Consider the following 21690-nt stretch of genomic DNA (forward strand, 5'->3'; position numbering starts at 1 on the left):
GCCTCTTCAATAAGTGGTGCTGAGAAAACTGGACAGCTACATGGAAAAGAATGAAATTTGAACACTCCCTAACACCATACACAAAAATAAACTCAAAATGGATTAATGACCTAAATGTAAGGCCAGAGACTATCAAACTCTTAGAGGAAAACATAGGCAGAACACTATATGCCATAAATCACAGCAAGATCCTATTTGACCCACCTCCTAGAGAAATGGAAATAAAAAGAAAAATAAACAAATGGGACCTAATGAAACTTAAAAGCTTTTGCACAGCAAAGGAAACCATAAACAAAACGAAAAGACAACCCTCAGAGTGGGAGAAAATATTTGCAAATGAAGCAACTGACAAAGGATTAATCTCCAAAATATACAAGGTACTCATGCAGCCCAATATCAAAGAAACAAACAACCCAATCCAAAAATGGGCTGAAGATCTAAATAGACATTTCTCCAAAGAAGATATACAGTTTGCCAACAAACACCTGAAAGGATGCTCAACATCACCAGTCATTAGAGAAATGCAAATTAAAACTACAATGAGAATGAGGTATCACCTCACACCAGTCAGAATGGCCATCATCAAAAAATCTACAAACAATAAATGCTGGAGAGGGTGTGGACAAAAGGGAACCCTCTTGCAGTGTTGGTGGGAATGTAAATTGATACAGTCACTGTGGAGAACAGTATTGAATTTCCTTGAAAAACTAAAAATAGAACTACCATATGACTCAACAGTCCCACTACTGGGCATATACCCTGAGAAAACCATAATTCAAAAAGAGTCATGTACCACAATGTTATTGCATCTCTATTTATAATAGCCAGGACATGGAAGCAACCTAAGTATCCATCGACAGATGAATGGATAAAGAAGATGTGGCACATATATACAGTGGAATATTACTCAGCCATAAAAAGAAATGAAATTGAGTTAGTTGTAGTGAGGTGGATGGACCTAGAGACTGTCATACAGAGTGAAGTAAGTCAGAAAGAGAAAAACAAATACCATATACTAATACATATATATGGAATCTAAAAAAAAAATGGTTCTGAAGAACCTAGGGGCAGGACAGGAATAAAGACACAGATGTAGAGAATGGACTTGAGAACACACGGTTGGGGAAGGGTAAGCTGGGACGAAGTGAGAGATTGGCATGGGCATATATACACTACCAAATGTAAAATAGATAGCTAGTGGGGAGCAGCCACATAGCACAGGGAGATCAGCTTGGTGCTTTGTGTCCACCTAGAGGGATGGGATCGGGAGGGTGGGAGGAAGACGCAAGAGGGAGGGCATAGGGGGATATATGTATACGTATAGTTCGTTCACTTTGTTATACAGCAGAAACTAACACATCATTGTAAAGTAGTTATACTCCAATAAAGATGTTAAAAAAAAATAAGAAGGAATGGATGAATGAATGGGAATGAGCTTGTACAGAAAATGGGACTTGAATTTCAATTGGCAGAGTGAGGAAGAAGTCAAACCCTGTGGGTGGAGGGGTAGAATAATCTGCAACCATAGAGGGAGAGATGAGAAAAAGGATAATAAATTGCCCATCCTGATGCATCCATGGAAGACTAGAAGATGGTAACACAGGATGGGCAATGTAGAACCAGTTTATGAAGTGCCTTGGATACCAAGCTAAGGAATTTTACTTCATTCAGCAAGCCACAATGAGTCCTTAAAGGCATTTAAAGAGGGAGTGACATGGTAAAAATGGTATCGGCTGAATTAAAGGGATAAAGTCTAAGTTTTAACATAAAAACATATACCATGTTTATTATTTATTTTAATATGAGATAGAATAAGGCCTAATAATTCTTTTTTAAAAATATTTCTTCACAGTTCTTAGACATTTATATTCACTCTTAGCTTCCAAGTTTTACTGCTTCTGTATATAAATCTAGCCCATGAACTGCAGAGGTTGATTATGGCATTGTTGTATGCCTGACCCCGAGAACACGAGGAGGACTCAGATCTTCACATCACTGCCACACACGCCACCAGGTGGCTTCGCAGCCTTTTGCAGCTTCTGTGTTGTGTGTAGATTGAGAGAGCTGGTGGAGCCTGGGAATGTGCTGGGCCAGCATATTCTTGGTCAGCTGACGGTGCACTACTGAAGCTTTATTGCTGCCTCTTTTTGGAATTCTCTATCTTTCCCATGTTTCACATGTCGTGGATAAATCTGTGAGCCACCTAAGTATCCTAGTTTTCCCCGTTCGGAAGTTGGTGCAGGTAAGCAAACTTGTACTGAGATTCAGCAGGACCTGTGTCCTCCCTTCTTGAGGAAGAATAGAAATTAGTTAAAATTTCACCCTTCCCTACTGGACAGGGGCCTGTGTGCTATCTAAACGACTAGTTACTTGTAGTACTGCTAGTCCCTCTAAAGCCTGAGTGCGTGTGTGTTTTAAGCATATCTCAGCTGTGTCCCAAATATACAAGAGAAACCTTCACAGAATCCCATCCAGACAGAAGGATCCCTCATCTCCCTGCTCACCCCACTATATCACCTGCTTGCTGCTTCCCTTATTTTACTAAGTTATCCTGTCCAGCCAAGGGTGATATTAGAGTCCCATCAATGCTCTGCTGATGAGTCTGAGCTAAGGTTGTTTGCCTGAAGTCTGCCTCTGCTCCCTCAGAGGACAAGTTATTTTTTGCAGGATAGTCTTGGGAGTATTTAGCTGATTCTGTGTTCACAGTAATCAAAACGAAGCTAACAACTGGAGCTTATTCCAAAGTCAGTTGCAAGTTTAGAGACTTCCCCAAATGGATTCAAATAAGTACAGACCAAAACATTGTCCCTTCAAACGGATCCAGGCTGCCCATCATAAAAAATGGATCAACAGGCTAGTCATCTGGGAATCACAAACACTGCTCACAGTGCACCCAAGTTAGCTGCATAATGCGGGCATGGGAAACCCTTCGACTTGGCAGCGGTCTGCTTTTAGAGGCAATATAGTGGTTAGGCGCCAGGATCTAGAACCAGACTCCTCAGGTTCAAATCCACCTCTGCCAATCACAACAATGCAAATTAGAACAAATTTTCTATCATCTGTTTCAGTTGGCTCATCTATAACATGGGATTAGGAATATTCCTTACCTCTTAGGATCCCTCTTAGGAAATCAAATGAGTTAATATACATAAAGTGCTAGAAGAGTGCCTGGCATGTATGTAGCAAGTGCTATAACAGTGCTGGCAAAACAGACAACTTTGCAGTCCCTTCCACATCACCTCAGCCCAGTGTCCTGTCTTCATTATTTCATTCATCCCAGAATCCTTTGGTCCAGAGGGCTTAGTGGGTGAGTGGGTTGGATTGACAACACAGTTCTCCTTTGAATTTCTAGGGCTGGACCACCACCCACTTTGTTGTTTCTTCCCATTTTCTGAGCATCACAAAATGTAATACTCTTGTGTCAAGGGGTCCAGGATAGTATTTTAACATTTTATAGCCTCTTTGTAAAGCTACCTTTTCAGGTTTAGAGGAGACAGTTTTATGACTCCCTTTGATAACCACTTAACTATTAAGACCCAAACAAAGAAGAGGAATGGTCACAGGGTATCAGGTACCCCCAGACAGCTAGAGTCCCACTTCTTGAACATTATTCAAATTAGCTTCAGGACTCATAATTCTGTGTTTTCATTTGTTGTTACAATAAAGTAAATGGTTTTTTTAACCAAATGTTATTTCCTGGCTATTAATTCAGTAGTTATTTCGGATTGTAGCACTCCTCTTTGATTTAGGGATATGGTACCTTATAAATATTTAAAAGTTGAAGACTGACACTTGGAGAAATTGACTTTGATTTGTTTTGTTAATATCCTATGGCTAGAGTAGTTATAGCTTTGGAAGATGTGACCCCATTCTCTACCTATCAGAAGAGATGGGGTGCATATGGCTCTGTAACAAGGAAATTTGGGGATGCTCTTCTCAAATCTTTTGCAGACTAGACCTCCATGTGCACCTCCAGAGGACACACACTACTCTTTATTCTTCATAGATTTCTCCAGAAACTGCTCTTGAACCCAGGAATGTAGATGAAAGCTATCCATACTTCTCAAAATAGCTGAAAATGGTCATTCCTGAAAGGCTTGGAACTTTCTCTGCATCTACAAGTGTCAGCAAGGGTTTATGACAGGGCTCAGGATGATCTATAGACTGGTATTATTTAACTGTGGATCACTCAACCTAGTAGGGGAAAAAAGACAAGGTCAATAAGGATGGGTCTTGGTGAACCAGAGGTCATCTTACATTTTTCAACCTAATGTTCTTATTTCCTTTCCATTAACATTTCATAATGAAAAAATGCCTATATTCTTTAATTTTTAAGATAATTAAGTGAATTTAGTGCCTTTGAAGGGTAGAGGATTTATAATGGCATCAGGGAATATGCTATTAATAATCCACAAGACAGGGGCACCTGGAGAGCAGCAATTCAGTCTGCATCGCCATTTCTGCTCTTTGGCAACAAGCTGTAAGAGGGTTGCCAAAGCAGAACCAAACTCCTCTCCTGAAACCAGAAAGACTTGTGTCTTCTGGGACAAGGCTTCTACCCTCTTGGGAAGTGGTTTTCCAGTTGTATTTGACTTTGAATTTGAACAAATTACAACAATCACAGAACATTCTAAGTACCTGGCATTCTCTGTATGCAAAGCCCTGAAACATGTGATGGAAGTAGAGAGTCATTCTGGAGCTTCCCTAAGGGAAAGAAGCATGCCATCTGCCTCTGAGATTTTTTTTTTTTTTTTTTTTTTTTTTTGCGGTACGCGAGCCTCTCACTGTTGTGGCCTCTCCCGTTGCGGAGCACAGGCTCCGGACGCGCAGCCTCAGCGGCCATGGCTCACGGGCCCAGCCACTCCACGGCATGGGGGATCTTCCCAGACCGGGGCATGAACCCGTGTCCCCTGCATTGGCAGGTGGACTCTCAACCACTGCGCCACCAGGGAAGCCCTGCCTTTGAGATTTTTACAGCCTAATAAGCTAGGTCAGGATGACACAAGTAAACACATGGGGACACAGAACAAGAGAAAGAGGTCTACATGGTTGCAGCCAGGCCATGCACACAGAAACAAAGGGGCTAAATCAAAGGCTGGATTACCTCTGAGTTCTCCAAGCTGATCATTTAAGGTACCATTTAATAAAGTTAATTTCAATGATTTCTAGATAAAGATGGTAGAGTAAACACACTCATTTTCTTTTACTCCTTCCTTAAGCCCCACTAAAACAACAATAAAGGGACTTTTTTAAAGGCAGAAATTCTCAAAGATAAAGAAATTGGGAAGGGATTTAACCATGACAAAATTTTGAAAGCTAGAAAACGGATGAATATTAATTCAGCAAACCCAAGAAAGCCAAAATAAGCTAAGTGGGAAAAGCTGAGAGGTAAACAGATTTATGCCACAGACCCCTCTCCCCCAAATAGGTCAGGAATTGGCTAATTAAGTACCTTTGGAAATAGGGATGAAGGTAGGGCCGTAAACAAGAAAATGGAGAATCTAAGAAGCAGTTAGATCTCCAGATCCTTCATCCCACACGTCCACTCCATAAAGACTGGAGGCTTCTCCTCTGAAGCGGGTATAATAGCAGCTTTTTGGGATAGGGGGACAGCAGTGCAGAGCTTGAGGATAGGAATACAGGCTGGAAACAATGGGATTGAATGAAGTTATATACCAATGCTGAGCTCCTCCAATCTCCATCCCTGTAACACCCAGAAGGTTCTTCTCCGGGGAATCTGAGTAGCTAAAGAGCAAAGGCCCGAAGATACAGATATCGGTAGCTTCCCCAAGGAAACAGGTCAGTCAGATCCCTCTTCAGAGAAGCCCCCAGAAGCTCTAATAGAAGCTTTCAGAGGCGCATTTTTAAATGGGGGCTGAAAACCAAAGATCACCACACAGCTAGGGAAAACTTCTAATACCTCTGAAGCAGTCAAATATATTAAAATGATTAAGGAAGGATAAGCTGATTGAGAAAGAGGCTAAACCATCAACGAGTGGATTAAAAATGTATTTACCATTGTGGTGAATACATATAAAGGAACAATATTCAGCCTTAAAACAGAAGGAAATACTGTCATGTGGTACAACATGGATGAACCCTGAAGACATTATGCTAAGTGAAATAAGCCAATCACAAAAGGACAAGTACTGCATGATTCCACTTATATGAGGTATCTGAAGAAGTCAAATTCATAGAGACAGAAATGAGAAAGGTGGTTGCCAGGAGGGAGGGGGAAATGGGAAGTTGTTGTTCATTGGGTACAGGGTTTCATACACAAGGTGAAAATGTTCTAGACATCTGTTGTACAACAATGTAAATATAGTTAACAATACTTAAAAATTAAGAGGATACATTTATGCTATGTGTTTTCTAACCACAATAAAAAAGAGAGAACTAAAACAAAATGAAGGGAGTGAAGTAAACTCTGAAGGGAGAAGAAAACGTTAAATAGAATTATTAACATCCTCACAATGGTAAGAGAAGACATTGAATCCATGAAACAAAATTAAGGTGCTATTAAAAAAATTTTTAAAAACCCAGACAAAAAAGAAGAGCTCTTAGAAATGAAAACTGTGATATTAAAATATCAAGAATAAGGAGAGGGAATATTTCCTAGAAAGTAGAGAAAAAAGAAAAGAAATGAAATATAGGAGGAAACAGAGGAAAAAAAAAAAACAGTCCAAAGGTCAAATAATGGGAATTCCAGAAAAGGAAAGAAGGGAAGAAATGATCAAAGAGTTCATTTTTCAATTTTTCCTAGAATTAAAGGACATGATTTTCCAGATTAAAGGGCACACCAGGTACCTAGGATTATGATTAAAAATAAACTCACACCTAGGCACATTTTCATGATATTTCAGAACTCTGGAAGCAAAAAGATCCTACAAAAACAGAGAGGGAGGAGGAGTCATTTTCAAAGGTAATGGATTCACAATAGCTTCTGACTTGTCAAAAGTAACATCTAAAGCTAATAGAGAATGCCTTAAAAATTCTAATGGCATGATTTCCAATCTAGAAATTGATATCTAGACAAACTATCAATCAAATGTGACAATAATATGAAGACATTTCAGACATGCAAGCTCTCATAAATTTACCCAGCACACACACCTTTTCTTGGGAAGCTATTGGAAGACATGTCTCACCAAAATAAGGAGAGAGCCAGAAAAGAGAAAGATGTGGGATACAGAAATAAAAGAGAGATGAAGACACCCCCAAAATTATGGTGAGGAAACATCTAGGATGAAAGCTATATAACAAGCTGAGAAGACTGCCAGTCCAGATTGTAGTTCAGAAAGTTCCAACAGATATTTCTTAATAAAACTGATGGAATACCCAAAGTATCTGAATATTTTCAGACGAGATTTAGATAATTGGTAGAGAGTTTCGAGGTTGAATTAGTGATAAGGATGAAGAAAACTAAGCGCACATTAAGGAAGACAGTTATTAACTCTGAGAATACAAAATGCTGTCGAGGAAAGGAAAAGTAATCATACTAAATTGCATGACTTAGCTATGAATATCTTTTACAGAGTCATTATAGTATAAACCCTGAATATTTCTCTAAACAAAGTTATTATATTATTATACTGGGGAGTGAGAAGGGATAGTGTATGAGGTAGCAGAGGTTGACAGGTACAGTGTAAGACAGCTTCATCTTCATCTTCAATGGGGGGAAGTTAGTAGATAGTGCTTAAATCAGAAAATAATTTAAAAATTAAATCACAAGCACCTTACTTTGCCAAATACCCAAAAAAGTGTATCTAGATGATTTGAACGTGGTTGCCTCTAGGTAAGGGAAAATTTTGGTACTGGAAGAGTTCTGCTAATGTGTATGTATATGTGTGTGTGTGTGTGTGTGTGTGTGTGTGTGTGTGTGCACGTACGTGCACGCGTGTGTAACTAACCTTGCAGATCTAACTCTTAAAACTATGTGCACGTATAACTTTGATTTAAAAATATTTATTTGGTTGCGCCGGGTCTTAGTTGCGGCACGCGGGATCTAGTTCCCTGACTAGGGATCGAACCCGGGCCCCCTGCATTGGGAGAGTGGAGTCTTAGCCACTGGACCACCAGGGAAGTCCCTGGTTTTAAATTATTCTTAAAGCAAAAAGCAAGGTGTTAAAGTGCTTAGCATGAGGCCAGGAACTCCAAATAAGGACACCTACACACAAAGACTATTTCTACCACCACCGTGTTTGAATTTCACAAGCCTCACCTTTTTCATTCCAAGGAGCTGAATTCTACAAATGTGTTAATATAGTAAAATGATTCACTGAAAGATAAGCTGATTAATTTTTAACAAAAATAAACAATCAGCAGAATAGCAGGCAAATTGTCCCATAATGTATGTATCTGTTCATTGTTCTTCCATGTTGTGGTGAATAACCAGTGTTTGGATTTTAGCCTAGAGGTGTTTGCTCTTATGGAGGAGCATGGGGCTGAGAAAGAAGGATTGATTCAGTGGTTTCTGGGATGCTTAGAGCGAGCAGAGTTGGATTTCATTGCTCGGCCAAAGCGGTCCCAGGGCATAAATTACTCCTTGGGTAGTTTACACCCAGTGAATAGACTAGGAATATGAACACAGAATGGTCTCTGATAATCTGAAAACATAGAAATGATTCCCTTATCAAGAGTGGCCCAATGAAACCAGCAAAAATAATTATTCCCCAAGACTTTTTATGCCCTTTAAGTTTGTGTAGGGCAACTGACTGACAGCTGCTTAACATGAGTGAGTGTTTTGAAAACACTGAATATGTACGACCAGTATTATAATTATGTTGTGATGTTTTTATAGAATGTCACTAAACTATATTGCAAATTTATTCCTTCAATGAAACATATGCTGCAAACATCTCTATCCTATTAAGAAACACATTTTGCACTAGAAATGTGCTGTCTGATCCTTTCCATCTTTCTGAATATACAGAACATGTGTGTAACAAAGAGCAAGTACACAGCTACAGGATATAAGGATGTAAGAAACAAGGCAAAGTGGTGTATTCCCATGTCCTTCTCCTGAATAGTGGCAATTAAAATTCACAGCTGCTGGCTGCCCAGATGTTTCTTGTGTTTAGTGCTCTGTAATATGCATCAGAATATACTGTATGACTGCAGTTTCAGTAAACTAGACTGCTTTGTATTCTAAATTCTGCAGACTAGATCCAGTGTGTATATTTTTTCTTCAGATTAGCTTCCCTCTCCCCTACCCCCTTCATTTGCTTGGGGCATTAGCAGTTCAGAAACAAAAGACATTTCCAGCTCAGACTTTAGCTGTATCAGAGTGTAAGTGCAGGTCAGGTCTGATTTATGTGGCACGTCTGATAAGTAGGAGAGGAGAGCAAGATGAAGGGTTTGGGAAAGCTGGTGAACTTGGCTTGACTTATGTCTTCTGCTTTTGTAGGCAGCCAACATCCCTTTGGTGTCAGAACTTGCCATCAACGACATACATTTTGATGACTTTTCTCTCGATGTTGACACCATGATCACGGCTGCTCTTCGGATGTTCATGGAGCTGGGGATGGTACAGAAATTTAAAATCGACTATGAGGTATGATGTTCTGTCATGGGCGATCCCAGGAGTGCACCTGGAACAATATGGTAGCCACTTTGAGCCTCAGGTTTCCCGAATAAAATTGGGGAAGTTAATACTTTCCCTGCACACCTGGTGGGATTACCGTGAGAATCCTGTGAGATGCTTGTGGCAGGACTTCAATGGTTGAGGATTACTCAGACAGAAGACATCATTTTGGTAATGGTCCACCGGAGATACATACAACTTCCTGACATAATCTTTCCCTTCCCATTTCAGACACTGTGTAGGTGGCTTCTGACAGTAAGGAAAAATTATCGGATGGTTCTATACCACAACTGGAGACATGCCTTCAACGTGTGCCAGCTGATGTTCGCAATGTTAACTGTAAGTGTGTTCGGTGACGATGGAAGGTCATCTGTCATTTGTGAGGACCTACAGGCTTCCCCTTCACGTTCCCATTTCTCTGACAAATTGCCCTGTGACTTATTTTATTTTGGAAGTTACCTACCCTGGTGATGGGAGTATATATTTCACAATGATCTCTGAGCTTTAAGGCTGTAAGATCTCTGACACCTTGAAGCAGGTGTAGTCTTGGAATGATTGCTTTAGTCTCTTTTTAATGTTTTATCTTGGGAAATTGTTTTTTTTTAACAAAAGAAATGCTTGGATTTTCAAAGCAATCTTTTTGCAGAGGATATGGGGATGAATGACTAAACAAAGAGATCCACTGGATAAGACTTTCTAGGCTGGTAGAAAGCCAAAGACGGGGTGTGTGAACATTACCCCCAGGGACACGGGAATCCTGAGAGATGCTTATCTGAGAGAAGGTCCAAGGAGGCCCCGGGAAGGAAGGAGTAGGAGTGAATGCTCTCAGGGTTTAAGGGTACACTAGGCTTCAAACCTTCGCTCCAGGTGCCGTAACTCAGTTAAGGTGGCCAGTCTGTTTTAATGGGGACAGCCAGGGCAGCTGGCCAGACGTAAGCCTTGGAATTTAATCTAAAAGGAAATGTTTGTGGCAAAGACTGAAACAAAATCCTATATTCACCTCCATTTGCTGGCAAAAAATAAGGCTTGTTTTGGTTTTATTTGCACTTACACTGTTAAGCTATCATCAAGTAAAATGGTCTCTGGCTTAAATATATTGGTTTCTTTGGCCTCCTGGTGATATATACATATATATGTGCCCATATGTGTGTGTGTAAACATATTTACCACACTCACAAAAAAGAGGAGACCTATTTTGGATTCTCATAACATAAATCCAAATACCTTACATCTTTGCACCCAGATTAAAATTTAAACCCAAAAGAAGGAACTCCAAATGACATTTTCCTTTGGTCCACATGAAGGAAGACTTCCATTCCTTCCTCATGAAATGTTCTGCCCACTTCTCTACCTACTAAAATTTTACTCATTCTTTAAAAGGCATTGATCTAATGCCAGTTTTCCCGTGAAGTCTTTGCTTTCCATTAATCATCAATAATTTCAGTAATCATCAGCAATCATCAGTAATTACTTACTTCTCTGCACTGTGTCTAGTACAACACATCTTTCTTTCTGCTGTGTATTTTAAGTTAAAGATCTCTCATTCTTCTATAAAGTAAGCAGCTTGAGGCTAAAGAGATAATTTGTTGTTCTTGCAATAATCTTAATTAATCTATCTGTTGAGAGCATCACTAGCACCCTATACTCAATCATGTACTTGGTAGGTTTTCAACAAATTTGTGTTGGATTGACTTGAACTCAAATGCACATGTAGCATAAGAAGATGAGACCAAAATGTCTTCATTGTTATACTCAAGGACTTGTTTTTTGGGTCCTTAACTGCTTAAGGAGCAAGGAGAATAACCTGGAAAAACTGGACTGGCCCCATCTCGCTGTAACATACACCATGAAAGCAGCCAAATGAGGAAGGAAGATGCTTTGAGCTGTGAGCCTTAATTGCTGAAGTGCCAAAATTACATGAAAAAAACAAAAACAAAAACGCTTTCGTCTTGCTTTTCCATATCAGATCTCAGTAGACAAGGAATAACTTTCTGTGTGTAGAGTTTATGTACATGGCTCACAGAGGACATTTAATAAAGAAATTATTAACCTGTTATTTTGGAAAACATATGGATTTTTGGTGAATTCCCAAAATAAGTAAGTGGGAACCTTGTTCAACAAAGGATTGGAGATGTCAAAAGCAGAAATAGATTTTACGACAAGCCTTAAAATAGTTGGGATGGGGGAAGCTGGCAAGAGCTTCGGGGTCAGGTGGACACTTAGGAGAAAATGGAATCCACACCCAGTTTTCTTTGGTAAATGTTTCCACAATATGGACAATCTTGATCCTTTTTGAGAAATTGAAGACAGCAGAACTCTCAACCTATGTCAACCACAATGGAGGTACTCTTACTGCCAAAATATTTCAAGGGTATAGTTGTTTTTGCAAGTCCGCTCAGCAACCTTGAAGAGTATCACTGTTTGAGAAAGTCTGGGTTTTGTTTTCGTATTAATACTAGCTCAAAAAGAGAAGAATTCACTCTTAAAGTTCTTCTGGCCGGGAGTGGGGCTGGGGGGTAGGGTGGGCAGAGGTTGCAAAATAAAAACATGACTTTGGGGAAAATACATTGGTGAATGTTATTTTTTTCTCCCTCACATTGAATAGAATAGCCACATCTGGAAAAGATATTATTTTCTGCTCATTAAATGTTGCTGAACTTGACTAAGGGTTACAGTAGGTTGAAAATGTCAACTTTTGTTTGTCCCTAACACAAGCAGTCTCCTCTCCAACTTGACCATGGGCAGCCTGGTCAATCAGAATTTTTTCACTAAGAAAATAATTATAGAAATAACAAATATTACTTGATCAGGGAAGAAAAAGTGAACTTAATTCCCTCATCAATTCTACCTTCTGGAATACGACCTCAGTAGGCAAAGTAGGCAAAATGATAACCTACTTTTCTCCATGAGTGGGCACTAATGCTTCAGGTACTCCTGAAAACTGTTAGGGTCTTTCACTGTTTTGTTCTCATCAGTGATTTTATTTACATTCTAGTTATCCCATATTCCATTTGCATGTGTTGAGTTAGAACCAAAAAATGAAAGTAAAAAATCATCATACATTAACCCCTGGATTCATCCATTCAGCCTGAGTCACAAAGCCAAGAAAGCATGGTGCATGTGCACGAAATTTTCCTCTAGATGGCACTCCAAGGCAAAGTTTCCCAGCCAGTTGCCTGGAAAGAAGGGTGGGGGGGCGGAAACCTTACCAACATTCCCTGAAAATGCTTCTTTTCTTCTAAGACAAGAAGTACTGAGACACACACGCCACACTCTTTTCTTAAAAGAGACACCAACAAAGCCAGTGTGCCGAAAAGAGCCCCTCCTATCAAGATGGACCTGTATTAGGGCTGCCTCCTTGCCCGCAGAGCTATTAGTGTGAATAGTATGGCACTCTCCATGTGTCTAACATCTGTGGGTGTGTATTTTTCCAAGCCCATTGTCTCTGGGAATGGGAAGATGCACATTTGTGTGTCATTGATGAGCAAACTATGACACGATGTACAACAGAGCAAATTATACATATAAGAACCGGCTTCCCAACCTTTAACCCTAAAATAATTTCAGACACAGAATATAAAGTTATTCATGAATGAGTGAATTCATTCATTCAGAATCATGTTTTGCAAAAGTATTCCACCTCATGTCTAGGTAACAAAGAGGTTTTGTTCCTTTAGAAATTAAAAAGAAAAAGAACAAACTGCATTTTAGGATAGGCAATTTGATGTATAAACGGTGGAAATTTAGTTCACTGGGAATCCTGTTAATGACTTATTAAATTATTACAAGCCTCTGGCCTGAAATTCCAAATATTAAAATGAAAGCTTCAGTCTTATTCTTTGCTTCTAAAGAGATATTTAGGTAGTTAAAATTTACCAAATATTTTTAATTCCTTGGATAAATGCAGTCTGCAGTGCCAGTTACTATTTGTGGTTAAAACAGGGAATAAAAACTGCAGATAGATCAAGAATAATTATACAAATTTTCTTTATTTATAGAAGCTTGTAGAATAAATATTCCAGCAAGCACATACATAGTGAAAGACGATAAGCACATTTCTTACATGCACAATGTAGACCAGATACAGGAACCGACCACGCTTTTGTTTGTATTCTGTCAAATAAAAAGGCATGTGGTGATGCCAAGGTTGCAGGGGCATTTTTCGGTTTTATAAATGATGTATGAGCTCTGACAGATTTTCCAGGGGGAAAAACAGGTTTCCTTAAGAGTCAGTATTCTTCACTATCCCATAAATGTACTCATTAGCACTTTGGGCCATGCCCAGTATCCTGTAGGGCTCAATAAAGATTCACTGAATGAGTGGATTCAGTTTAGGGTCATATTATTCAGGGACCCGTGCTGCTCAGTGTCCAGTTTTTCAAAAAACTATAAAATGATGAACAGCTATCATTGCTAGAAATCTTGTTCTTTCTTCCTATCACACTAAGGTTCAGCTAGGGTTCATATAGAATATTATGATCTTGTAGAATTCACTGGATATGAAAAGAGATGAGCACATGATCACATTAAAATTTATGGTGGTGCTGGCGGCCTGGTGCTGGTTGGGAATTGCAGTTAAACACTAATAATAACCAAGTATTGCAGCAAACACATTGACACCTCCTGACATTTACTGGGGGCTTCTTAAATCTTAAATGTGGAGGTAGCGCGTTTAAGTCCATATTTGGGTTGTCAACAAGGTTATTTTCAGAGATAAGCCAAGTCGTTTTATTGATAATTCAAACTACAGAGCAGAAGGGACGTTTAGGAAGAAAAATCCTTCCTGTTCACTAGCGTGAGGATAATGTGCTGTCCTCTGTCTGCCGTTTGCATTGAAGTCCTTGATTTTTGAGGTAGAAAATTCCTTCTGGAAGGAGATCTTAGAAGCACAGTTGTAATTCTCCCTCCCCTTCCAACCCAGAGAAGGACAGAACCAGTTGAATTTTCAAATAAAATATTTTTGCTCAATAACCAGGATCCTAATCTTGACGGAAATCTAGTTTCTTTGTAGGTCCTAACGTTGGAAGGTACAAAGAGATCTGCGGTCTTGTTCTGTAACTCACAGTAACAAAGTAACAAACAATAATCGTATTTATTATCATCAAACATCACTTTACATTGCATTTCCTTGTAAGTAGTAACTAGTTATATTTACTTTAAAATAAATAGCAGCATTATCAGAATAATACAATAAAATCTGTATGTAAGAAATACCAATTCTTTAATCATCATGTAGGTATATCTTGAATTCCAATGTAACTTCAAAGAAGGCAAATTTTTAATTTAGGAAAGGAGTGATTTTTAATGCTTTTGCAGAATACCAGCACTGGGCACTATGGAGCTAATCAATTTGAATACTGTGTTTAAATTACATTTAAGACTCTGGCTTTTAATCATTTAAGAAGGGTTCTATTTTTATTCTCTCTTGCCACCTCTCAGAGCTCCAGTGAGGTACCCCATGCTTCTAGCTGACATTCCCTTTTTCCACACTTATTTTACAAAAGGAAAAAGGCAAAGCCGCACATACTTAAGAACCTGGTGTGCTAATAATCAAACAAACAATTGGGCAGAAGGATAATGCAATCCATTTCCTCACACAGGAGAGTACCCTCCATAACTCACTTTAAGCGCTGCCATTCGTGAGTTATGGGTCATTCCCTTTCTAGTGAAAATAAATTCTCCCGCACCATCAGCCAGAGCTGAGTATTTTTCTTAGGACACATAAACTGTAAAAGTGTATGAACATAATTGTGCCGTTGTTTCGGGGAGAATATAAGCTCTTGTCCATGGACACAGGCTTGTCAGGAAATGTATGTGGTTTCAGGGCTGGGGCTGCCTAGTTACAATATAGGATTTTTGATTACAGTGAATTTATTCCTGAGATTTTTACGGTGTTGGTAAACTGCTTAATCTGTCACTCTGTATTTTATGATGCCAGCCAAATCCTCCAGGTCAGGGAGACCCAGGAGTAGAGCCCCAGTCATTTTTCATGGTTTATGACTTAGTAGCGGCACCTTCTTGAGGCTGAAACTTGGCACCTAAGGGTGTCAAGCTGGGAACTTTTAAGTTTTTTTTCACTAGTCTCGTGTTTAATTTTAGCTCAATGATGCGTAATAAAAATTTGGGTAAGTTTTGAAGAGGCCTCATATTCTTGAAATTCATCAACCTTGCTTTTTTGTGGCACTTGGAGAGGACAGTCTGTCTGCACAATTAATGTGCACCAGGTGATGTGCTTCATTTTCTGTGCTCACACACCACATGTTATATTCAATTCACTCGCAATTTATCATAAAATATAAACCATATTTCTAAACATGAAAAAACATGCTATCTTTATCCAAAAAATCATAAAGCGCATATATTCTTAGTATTACAAACTGAGTCCTTAAGAATCTAATGTGGTTTTTCTTTTGTCTCTTTTTGAAATACAGTATGCATGCTACATACATGTAGCTCTGTTTTTTGTATTATCTAAATTGAAGGAAAAACCTCAATTTTTAAAGTCTTAAGATAGTTACTCTGAAATTTTCCTTTTACTGGTTGTATTTGTTTTCACACATTTTATCTAAATATGAGAGCAGAGATATATTGACCGATTTTTATTTGACCACATCAAGACCTCTTGAGAATGAAATAAAGAGTATTGACAGATGCCAGAGGTTTGCCTTGAAATATTCTAGCAAACAAACAAAACCGTGCATGTGAAGAGGTAGCTGAAACAAGACAGAGGAACATGGCTTCCTCCTGAAGTTAGGTAATGAGTACATGGGGGCTCAATACAGAATTCTATTTTTCATATGCTTTTAACTTTACAAAATAGATGATTTTATAAAATTAGGGTAACAAGTAGGTTAAAAATTAAGTCAAGGAGGTGGTTAAAAAATAACTAAATAAAATTGATTACAATCAATTCATTTTTTATAATTCATGCATCATCTACTCAAACATACATACTTATACCAGTTTTGCTGCCTTGCCATTCTGCGACTTACAAGCATTCGCAATATCATTTGAGAATCAGAGACAAGTTGTGTCCAAAACATGACTTAGGTTTTGCAATTTGATAATAAGTGCCTTCAGGAGCTTCTGGTTGTAAAAGAAAGTACGTAAGTGTAGACTGTAAGGTCTTTCCAACTCTGAGCTTGAGGAAAGGATTATTGTGGACTTAAATCAGTATTTAATTAATGCCAAATCAATAATTGACTAATATCTTGAGAAGAAAGAGAAGCAAATTTGATCAAAACTATCCGACTCCTGTGGAAATCAGACAGACTACAACTGGTTTGTGTTGTTATCGCATGCTTTTGTGAAGGAGACGTGTAAACATGGTGCTGGTGGTTGGTGGTCCCCTAACAGCTGGTAAGGTTCTGGTGTCTGGACCTGAAAATGGGACTGAAGTGCCTTGTTTTCAGCCTAGCAGACCCAAATATTGGCAGACAAACATATCTGTAAACACCAAAGGAGTATGACCGTTAAATCTAGATGCTATGGTTTGTCCAGTAGGGTTTTTTCCTGCAATGGAAGGTTGCGCTTGTGTGAATATCTGTTCTTCTCCCCCTTGTGTTTTCATTACCCACTATCTCTGGTTGGCAAAGACAGGATCTTTTTTAAAAGGAAGATAGGATATGGCATTAAGCATAAATTTGTTCGTAGCACTCTTGGTAAGCAAATGAAATCTACTTCTATCTTAAAGCTTGAGAAAGTCCTCTGCCTAAAATCACTGCTTTGGAGCAAATTGAATAGGTTGGTATCCATCAGCCTGCCCCCAGGATTTACATGTTAAGAGGTGGCCATTCCATCTTGAAGCAAAAAAATAGATCCCAAAATAAAGCACGCTGGACTTGCTGTAAATGCCCGTGAAGCCCAAACTTGCGGGCTTAATGCTCTTACTACTCTGATCCACTCTGATCCAGTCAGCTGGGATATGGGCTGAGTTGGGAGGGTGACAGAGGCACCCTTCTCACAGAACCTTCCGTCCTTGTTAGGAGATCTGAGTTTCACTGATAGACACCACATGTGAAGGATGGTCTAGCACAGCTGGACCAGCCATCAGCATTGTAGTTTGGGACTTTCTTTAGAAGACCAACACACTTTGTATGTGGCATTTACAATGAAACCCTCAACGAGCATTATTTGGCTACAGTAAATTTGATTTTAATAATGTACCAAACAAAGGCCCCAGACAGGGCCCCTGCAACACTGCATACCAGAAATTAAGAAACACCAGGAATTAAATGATGCTTCTCTAAATGCTACCTTTCGTCCCCAAGCTCACATCACTTCTAAGGTATGAAGTCATGTTTAGATCAGTTGAGACATGATGACACGATTAGGGATATGGTGTGCAGATTCTTCTAGAGAAGGCACTTCCTTGAGAAACTATGTTCTTCCAAACCTCTTGGAATGGTCTGAGCAGTCTTCTTTGCTCTTCTAATCCAAGGAAAGAGAAAGATGAAGGGGAGAAGAAAAGCTCTACAAAAGCCCATCATGCTCTCTCTTAACCTCAGCCAATCTGTGGAAGGCTCCACTGCAGTGCCGGCTGCCAGCATCCACGGAGGAGCATTTGGAGCCAAGGATCTTCTTCGGTTTGGAATTTCTGGGACCGTTAGGAATTTCCAGTACATCACCGGATTCTCTCCCTCTTAGTCCGCCATCTGCCAGATCTCAGAATCAACAGGATTATCCAGGAAATTCCTCGTCATTCAGTACCTCTGATAGCCAAGTTCAAAAAGAAACGTGAAGGCAGAATTTCTGGCATCACTTTCTCAGATTCCCGCACCGTAGCTGCATACATGACAACGGGCATGCAGACCATGATGCACCGTCTCCAGAAACAAAGCAGGAGCTAGCCACTTTCACCATCACTTTCTGCGACAAATTGCAACCGATGTTGGGAGAGTTTCTCACTAGAAAAGGGTGCTCCATGGCACTGTTCTGGTTGGCACAAGGCATGACCAGACTATATGCGCAACAAGGGCCAGATGCACCTTTCTTCCTTAGCTCTCCGTTTCAGCCTGCAGTGGAGTAAATGCTGAATCAACATTTGCTCAATGAATAAATGAATGAATGGACACTTTTCAGGATGTCACTGTTTTATTCCAAGGTAGGACATTTTGATGAAACACGGGCTTACTTCTAAAACAAAAAAGAATTTACCTACACACACATAATGTATATGTATTCTAATGAATAAACATTCTTTATGGAAATTTTGGGCACAAAGGAAAAAAATTTAAGTCATCTGTGATCCCACTACTGGTAATATTTTGATGCACATCCTCACTGGTTTAAATTTTATGTTGACTAAGTGATAGGAAACTACTGGGTAGTGAAACCCTTCAAATCAATCTTATTGTTTGGGTCCTTTGGCATTCCAGTGATTATATGCTCTAATGGCTGGGAATAAGGTTATCCCAGTATACATTTAACCCAGTGAAGGACTGTCACAGGAGACCTGCTCAGAGGGTAGTCACAGGCTTTTCTGGAGAGGGTGACATGGGAACTAGCTCTATATGCCATGGCTATCTCTTTACTTAGGTATATGGTATTCACTGCTTTACCACATACCTATATATTTCTGATATGGACCGTGGGGGAATACAGGTGAGAGGATAGAATAAAGTAGTGGTCAATAAAACCCATAATTATTGGATCAGGAGCAGCAAATATATCATTTTATTTGAAAATAAAATAGAATTAAGCATAGGAGAAACACATTAAAATATACTTCCTACTGCCACTCTGTTCTCTGTTGAAAGTATATTGTCTTCAGTGGCAGTTGACTTTTTCTCCTCAGTGTGTGTAAAGTGTAGGTCAGAATGGATAGGACTAGAAAGAAGATGGATGAAGGTGGGGAGGGGCAAATGGACACTTAGTGGCAGGTGGATACTTTTCAGGCCTGACGATTCTCTGAAACCACTTACCAGGCAGCTTTAAGTCACAGTCAAGAGATAGGTGCTGCTTCAGTAACTCAGGCACCACAGTCAAGAGAGGTAAATATGTTTCGTGTGATGGTGTGTGTGCTGTACTTGAGGTATCCTTTATTCCAAGGATCCAGGGGTGGGCTCCATGTTCTTTGAACACCATAAAATCATAGAGTAATTTCAGAGGAGAAGGTCCGTGGCTTTTATTAAACTCTCAAAAGTATCGATGATACAAATAGTTTAAGAGCTAGATGCTGGGTTTCCAAGAAGGGACGGGGTAGTGGGGGCGGCAGGAGTGGCTACATAGAACCTTACAGCAAAACATAGTCCATCATATCATACAATGCGTGATAACCAATGGCGTAACAGTGATTCGGCATTCTGAACGTGAGTCTATTAGATGGCATTCGATTTTATCTTCCAATTAAATTTCTAGCTGAATTACCTTATTTTGACATTATCCCACCTCTATTCTTACTGTTCTAATTCATCAGCAAGTTCTAAACAGTAGCATTTTCACAGGCAACAATCTCTCTAAATTTCAGTGCATTGTCATTGTGTTTACACACTGATTTCCAGAGTATCACGGATAATTATTTCATACTTGAGGGACTTTTAGAATTTACTTAGTAGTAGCAAGATCCAAACCCAACGAAACTGACTTACCTTTTCAAGGTGACAGAAATGACAGAGAAAGACATTTATATCCCCTCATCCTTTCAAAAATTATCCCAAAACAACAAGGAGAACAAGAAATGGACACAAATTCCATTTTTCATGGAGGGAGGATGGTTCGTAGATTAACAAAGAAAAGGAAGGTCCAACCCAAGTGCCTTCAGGGGCAGAGAGTGGAGGAAGGGGTACACCTGAGAAACAATGTTCCCCCAGGAGCTGTCAAAGCACAAGAACCAGAGGCATCAGATACCATAAACATGGGGCGAGCAGGAGCGAGGGGGTAATGAAAACACTGAGTCCCCAAGTCTCCATCCCCTCTCCATGTAGTCAGAGAACTACTCTTCCCCCATCTATTCAGGAAGCCAGTGTATTTGCCAAAGAAACTGAACCCCAGACTTGGGGACACCAGTTAAAGAAAAGTTAGCATGAGGTGCACTTTGAAAGTAAGAGAATGAAGTGAAAGTCTATATCCTCAAAGGTGAGAAGCTACATACTCTTTTCTCAGAATGCCAACACCCGTGCTCACGCCATTACCAAGCACGAGATTGGAAAGTCCAGAGGAAGTGAGTTTAGATACTGACACATGGGGACCTGCAGCAGGACCAGCTGGCCGTGTGCTCACCCTGCGATGAGGTTAGCCATCTACAGACACCATCCCCAAGTATGCGTGTGTGGCGAGCGTAGCAGTGCTTTACTCTTCCATGAGTAAGTAGACTACCAAGGATATCAGGCATTTGAGGAAACCACCAAATACAGAGACAAGGAGTTCAGAGGAAACAGACAATTCAGGGGACAGAAGAGAATTTCAAGGAATTATAATTAATATCTTCAAAAGAAGAGACCAGGGCTTCCCTGGTGGCACAGTGGTTGAGAGTCCACCTGCCGATGCAGGGGACACGGGTTCGTGCCCTGGTCCGGGAAGATCCCACATGCCGCGGAGCGGCTGGGCCCGTGAGCCATGGCCACTGAGCCTGCGTGTCCGGAGCCTGTGCTCCGCAACGGGAGAGGCCACAACAGTGAGAGGCGTACCGCAAAAAAAAAGAAGAGACCATAGTGTATCCATGAGAGAAGAATAGCATGCTATTAGAAAAGGAGCAGCAGACAGGAAAATGCTTATAAATTTAAAATATTATTATTCCTGGAAAGTAAGGGGAGAAAAGTCAATATGGGCAATGGGAAAGAAGAGACAAGAAAATAAGGAAATTGTACCACAATGTTCATTGCAGCTGTATTTACAGTAGCCAGGACATGGAAGCAACCTAAGTGTCCACTGACAGATGAATGGATAAAGAAGATGTAGCACATATATACAATGGAATAATACTCAGCCATAAAAAGAAACGAAATTGAGTTATTTGTAGTGAGGTGGATGGACCTAGAGTCTGTCATACAGAGTGAAGTAAGTCTGAAAGAGAAAAACAAATACTGTATGCTAACACATATATATGGAATCTAAAAAAAAAAAAAAAAAAAAAAATGGTTCTGAAGAACCTAGGGGCAGGACAGGAA

The 21690-nt window shown here is 39.8% G+C and overlaps 1 protein-coding gene across 1 annotated transcript in view; it reads left to right on the forward strand.

Moving 5' to 3' along the window:
• PDE11A (phosphodiesterase 11A) overlaps positions 1-21690 on the forward strand; it is a gene marked incomplete at its 3' end in the record, with an annotated part of 412203 nt that overhangs the window by 316946 nt on the left and 73567 nt on the right. The window contains exons 11-12 of the mRNA XM_082658917.1: positions 9407-9553; positions 9815-9922. Coding sequence (XP_082515043.1) covers positions 9407-9553; positions 9815-9922 — 255 coding nt within the window. The remainder of the gene's footprint in view (positions 1-9406; positions 9554-9814; positions 9923-21690) is intronic.

Source organism: Grampus griseus (assembly GCF_964374135.1).
Source record: "Grampus griseus genome assembly, chromosome: 7".
Lineage (NCBI taxonomy): Eukaryota > Metazoa > Chordata > Mammalia > Artiodactyla > Delphinidae > Grampus > Grampus griseus.